At 35.5% G+C, this 5,882-nt stretch overlaps 1 protein-coding gene across 2 annotated transcripts; it reads right to left on the bottom strand.

Moving 5' to 3' along the window:
• Positions 1 to 381: 381 nt before the first annotated feature.
• On the bottom strand, positions 382 to 5,379 carry LOC141596742 (cytochrome P450 704C1-like). Of its 2 annotated transcripts, XM_074416982.1 has the most exons (7): positions 5,005 to 5,379; positions 4,709 to 4,924; positions 3,973 to 4,263; positions 2,354 to 2,662; positions 1,931 to 2,134; positions 1,298 to 1,498; positions 382 to 451 (listed from the first exon to the last, which is right to left on the bottom strand). In XM_074416982.1, the coding sequence occupies exons 1-6, from the start codon at positions 5,338 to 5,340 to the stop codon at positions 1,316 to 1,318; spliced, it is 1,539 nt and encodes a 512-aa protein (XP_074273083.1). In that variant the 5' UTR covers positions 5,341 to 5,379; the 3' UTR covers positions 382 to 451; positions 1,298 to 1,315. The 2 variants fall into 2 exon arrangements, with proteins under 2 accessions (XP_074273083.1, XP_074273084.1); XM_074416983.1 differs by lacking the exon at positions 382 to 451 and having other exon boundaries at positions 460 to 1,498.
• Positions 5,380 to 5,882: the final 503 nt, after the last annotated feature.

Here is a 5,882-nt window from a genome sequence, read left to right as displayed (position 1 = left end):
GGTTGTATGGTCTCTGAATATTTATTTATTTATTTAATCTATTATTCTATGGGATGTTAATCATATTTATTTATTTTTCTGTGGTATATTATTTTTTTGGTGGAGTAATTAATTAATTTCAAAGAATAATACAGTATTTTTTGTGAGATTATTTTCTCAGCATATTCGTCTTGGATGAAATTTAGTAATTGTAAATGAACAATTGTAAAATCAACCATGAACAATGATGTTTAATTAATTCTCATCCCGAACGTGGTCCTTAAAATCAGGAAACTAAAAATTGTCTTTGAGATGTTGACTTTTAACCAAAGAGCGTCACATAGGCTATGTGGTTGTTCCTTTAATAAATAATCCAATTCTCATTGTTTTTTACATAGAATAAGAGAATCGGAGATAAGATACAAGAGAGATTATTAATATTTAATATAGTTATTTAATTTTCTTACTTGGACTTAAATATGGGTCATGCTCATTCATGGACATGATTTACTCAATCATGTACATAAATGACTATTATACCCCTCCTATTTCAACCCTCTATCTTACATTTTTTTCTCTCAACCAACACCAAATAACCACCCACCGCCTCACTGCCTCCTACCCTTACCGCCCCCTCCCCTGACCACCGCCGGCCAGACCGCCATCCACCCAGACCCATCCCTCACCCCACCTAGACCCCAGCACGACTTGACTTAAACGCCAACCTAGAACCCAGACCCGCCTCTGACACGCTTCTGCCGTGCCTTACCACCCCTCTTTTGCGCACCACCGCCCCTACCACTCTCCGCGCACCGTCGTTCATACTCGACGGTCGACTCACCCAGACTCACTCTCCTAAACCTACCCTTTGTCCCTCTCCCTTTTCGGCCCGCACCCTTCCCCCACCGACCTCCGCCTGATCCCACCCTCCTCGACCTCGCCGTTTTGCACGCAATCCTCCCTCGCCTCCATACCCAGATCGCCGCCCTCGCTACCCTGCCACCACCTTACCACCCATACCCTAATTTTAATAAAACCTAATCTCCTCAATTACCAATTTAATTAACAACTATTTAACTTGGAACAAACAAAATTAAAGCACAATTAATGTGTTAGAACAATTACTTTGATCAACATGAGATTTTAGATTTATAATTGATTGATTTGATACAAATTTTGATTGATTTTGAACTTTTGATAGGATGAGAAAACAGAGTTATTTGTTTTTTCTCTTGTTTTTAGAATAAGGGTAAGGGAAGGAAAAATAATGAAAAAAAGTCCATGAATGAGTAAAACTCGTACATGAATGAGCAACTACGTTAAATATAAAGTTGTCTTATTTTCGAGGAAGAACTCGAACATGTAAGCCACCATCAATGTGAAGGCTAATCATTGTTCTATAGTTTACAGTGGTCTCATCATCATCGAGTTTGAAGACAAACTTGCTCAATAGGACAGCCGAGAAAATCTTCATCTGCCTATAAGCAAATTCCTTCCCAAGGCATATTCGCGGGCCTGCCTGTTTACAATAAGTGTAGTTTTGTGAGAATGTGAGACAGTCATATACTCCCTCCGTCCCGGTCAATTGTTGTCCTTTCGTTTTGGCACAAAGACCAAGGAATGAGGAAAAGGCCAATAACTAAATGACAAGTGGAACAAATTGAATAAGAATGATCAAATTACTCATCAAGTTCATTCTTAAAATAGAAAGGACAACAAATGACTGAGACACCCTAAAATGGAAAAAGACAACAAATGACCGGGACGGAGGGAGTATTAACTTATTATAAAGCGCCGACATAAATATTAAAGATACGTATAACATAAGTCACTAAGCCACCCTCTCACATGGGGTAAGTGGGAACCCCTTCAATAAACAATTGTTGTGAGAGGGTGACACCCAATTTGGGCGTCACCCGGTGGCGCCCTATCACTATCCATTAATTATTACCTGGAAGGCGGTGAATTTGAAGGGACTTTGTGGCTGGAAGATGCCATCTTCATTGAGCCATCTTTCAGGACGAAAATCTTGAGCATCGTCCCCCCAAATAAAACGCATCCTTCCCATGACGTAGGGTTGATAAACCACCATGTCGCCTTTCTTCACGTTGTATCCATCAGGCAGTGTATCATCTGAAAAGCATATCTTGCTATCCTGGGAATACACGTACCGAATGATTTCAATTTGGTTTCCGATATCAACGATCAACTTTTTCTATGTTGCTCCCACTCGACAACAAGTATTAACATAAGTAACTATTTAGATGTTGGATAAAGTAATAAAGGTCAGCTAGCTCAGTTTTTTCGGACTTGCAGAACCACTGAAAAGCCCAAGTTATTTCTATCTTAGTCAAGCGATAAACTGAGAATTTACCACGGGAAGTGCAGGATAGAGCCTGAGTGTCTCAGTCAAAGCAGCGTGTAGATAATGCAACCTTTCGAGTGACTCTTCTCTTAAACTGGCAGTAAATTCTAAAAAATTACCACCACATTCCATGCTAATCTCTTCAGCCACCTTCTCCTGCACTTGTGGATGTTTGCAGAGCATGTATATAAACCATGACAATGTAGCTGCTGTAGTGTCTCTGCCAGCTATCACGAAGTTCAAGATTATGTCTCTCAGATACTTTGGCTCATTGTTTTTCTGCTGCAAAAATCTTGACAATATGTCATCTTTCTTCATCTGCATTATCCATCCGGTAAATTAATAAATACACCCTTATATATACCATTTTTCTAAAATTACTACCTTATAAAAAAAGTTTCAAAAATTACTACCTTATAAAGCATAAGTGTGTATAATTTGCTACCAAAGTCACTTTCCGGTATAAAAGTATGTGAATTGACCAAAATACCCTCACTAAAGTATTTCACATTTCTCCACATTATGCCAATAAACAACTAAACACTTTTCTTTTCTTCAACTTATATCTCCTCTCTTCATATCTCCTTTAGTCAAACTTTAACCACCAATCTTATCATCTACTAATCAAGAAATCAAGATAACAAATCGACCATCAACACTTAACAAACTAATAAACTAGAACCCTAATTCTGTGTTTTAGTTTTATTAATAACAACCCAAATTAAATTTTATATTAATTAATTAAATTAAATCTCTAATTTTGAGTCTAATCTTTAATTAATTAGAAACCTAACTTTGACTTAGAACCCTAACTTTGTTGTTGTTTAATGCAGTAGCGTTGTTGTCCATATGAATTTGATTGGTGTTTGTATTGTAAGAATGATTAATGAACCAAAAGCGATACATTGTAAATACTTGGTTGCTTTAATGTGGAGAATATGTATGTAAAAGTGGAAGAACTTATTATAAAAAAGGGTATTTTGCGTCTATATAGTGGGATTTGAAACATTCAACTTAGTTGATGATAAATTGGTAAGTTTTTTTCGTTGATGAGATTGGTTTAATGAAGGAAGAAGTAGAGCTGTAGAGGAAGAAGAAGAAGATGAATGGATGAAGAAAAGGTGTAAAGAGGTAATAGAAGGAAATATTAGAAGAGGGGTATTATGGTTAGAAATTTTATGTTTTAGAAGAAAAATTCAAATTGTGTCGGAATATTCAATTTTAAGACACCGGAAAGTGACTGTGGTAGCAAATTATACACATATGCTTTGTAAGGTGGTAATTTTTGAAACTTTTTTATAAGGTAGTAATTTTAGAAATTTGGTATATATATATTATATAAGGGTGTATATCCATTCATCAACAAATTATGTAAACAATGCGTAAATATAAAAACATTTATTCCAGTGTCTTAAAAACTCTCGAAAGTGAGCACTAGTGGAGCCAGGATTATTCGAACTTAGCGAGACCGAAACATTTCAACAGGGACGAACAGGTAATAGTATAAGATAAGTTTGAAAAAAAGTTCAACATTAACGTTTATATTTTTCTATAAGTAATATTTTAATTAAAATTAAACAAATGAGTAGAGCAGAGAAAATACAATTTAAGATTAAGCTTGAACTTACTGAATGAGTGCCTTGGGAGTTTTTCATTAACTCGGTTGTATTGATAATTAACTTGTATACAAAGTCATCAACAATTCTAATGTCGTTCTTGAGTTTAGCCTCCAAACCGATGTTGAGAAACCTTTTAATCGGCCAAAAAACATCAACAAAACGATAGAGTGAAGTAGCACTAGCATCATCAAATGCTTTTGTAAATCTCTTTCCTTCTTCATTTGAACCACACGTACTATCCAAATCAACTCCAAATGCTACTTGAAATATTGAATCTAAAGTTGATCTCATGAACAAATCCTACATACAAAAGTTAAACCAAGTTACCAAAAGTTGGTTGGTGTGAATGGTAAGGGCTCTCATCTCTTAAACAAGTGGTTAGGGGTTCGATTTCTGACTCTTGCGAATGAAAAAGTCAAACTTGGGATGGGTCAACCCATTAAATTGCCTTCAGTACCCGAAGGAGATTGCCCCAGCTGTCGGTAGGGATACTCCTGGTCAATACCAATAAAAAAAAAAAAAAAAAAAAAAAAATTAAACCAAGTTAATCTTAATTTAATTAAAAACTAAACATGAAAAAATTCACCATAATGGAGAAAGTATAAAATGGAGGTTTTTAATAAAAATTGTAATTCCGTACCAAAAACTAAAAAATTTTATTCATGACGTAGAGACCTAGTTCGAACCCAGGTAAAACTAAAAATGTGTTACGAGACTCTCTTTACAACGAGTGGAAAAACCTTACTTGGATGTCGAGGATGTTACCGGACTTGAGAGTATTTGCAAATACATTAGCCAGTTTTATAGCGTTTTCAAGGAAAATTGTGCTGCTAAAATCTCGTAACTTCCTAGTTGAAAACTCATAGCTAGAAACTTTCCTTTGGCTTCTCCATTTATCGCCATCGACTACAAAAATCCCGTCACCCAGCAAATCACTCATAATGTCATACATGTAATCTCCCTGAAATTTTCAGAAATTTATGAGCAGGGAAATAAAGTAATCGTCACCAAAATAAATAAAGACAAAAAAATGATAGATACCTTGCCAAAATTATCAAAGTTGGTCTTGAGGATATACTCAACATTAGGAGGATCACAAGTATAAATTTCATTTCTAAAAGGGTTTAATAATCTGTAAGTTTTATGTTTGGTAGCAAGATCAGTCATGTAATGATGAAGTCTCTTGAAATTAAGTAACTGATTGAACATTGTTCCTGCAATTGGTGGATAATTTTTATGCCCATCTTTCTGAATTAGCTTGGTTTTAATAAATTTGATGAACAAAAGAGCTAGGATTGTCGGAACAATGATCGTCAAAGCTGTGTTCATGGAGTTGGAGTTTTGGTATTCCATTATTTTGGCTGTTGTAGTCACCATGACTCTCGTTCGAGTTTGGTACACGGCTATCTAGCTCAATCGTTTTATGGCGATTAGGGGTAAATAAGTGTGGTCACCCTATTAGATATCATAATTGTAATATTTAGTGTGGAGCACGAATATGTTGATTAAATACTCTATTAATAATGATTGTGGTTAAGTGCTGATTATTTTGGAAATTTACATACTACGAAGAAAAACCAAATGCAGGCAGATAAATAAAGAGTAGAAGAAAGAAAAAATCTGTCAAGTTTGATAACTAAAGTAGATTCGACAATCCAACAGCGATCGTCGAATTGATCCAACTAGAGGTAAATGGCAAATATGCATAAATAAATAAATACACGCCAAATATTCGCATTTTACCTGTCGTGTGTCATGAATGAGAATATACTGTGTACATTTCCACATCTGAGAGAAATATTACCAAAATGGAGCGTACAATCAGTTTGGTCAAAGTTCGATAAAGGTATGCGGTTAAGGAAAGCAATTGTAACCTTGACGAAAACAGACATACATATTCGCGGTACCAGGTACTGAAA

The sequence above is a fragment of the Silene latifolia genome, chromosome 8 (assembly GCF_048544455.1).
Source record: "Silene latifolia isolate original U9 population chromosome 8, ASM4854445v1, whole genome shotgun sequence".
Taxonomy (NCBI): Eukaryota; Viridiplantae; Streptophyta; class Magnoliopsida; order Caryophyllales; family Caryophyllaceae; genus Silene; species Silene latifolia.
The sequence above is the reverse complement of the archived record's forward strand: the minus strand, read 5'-3'. Positions and strand labels throughout refer to the sequence as shown.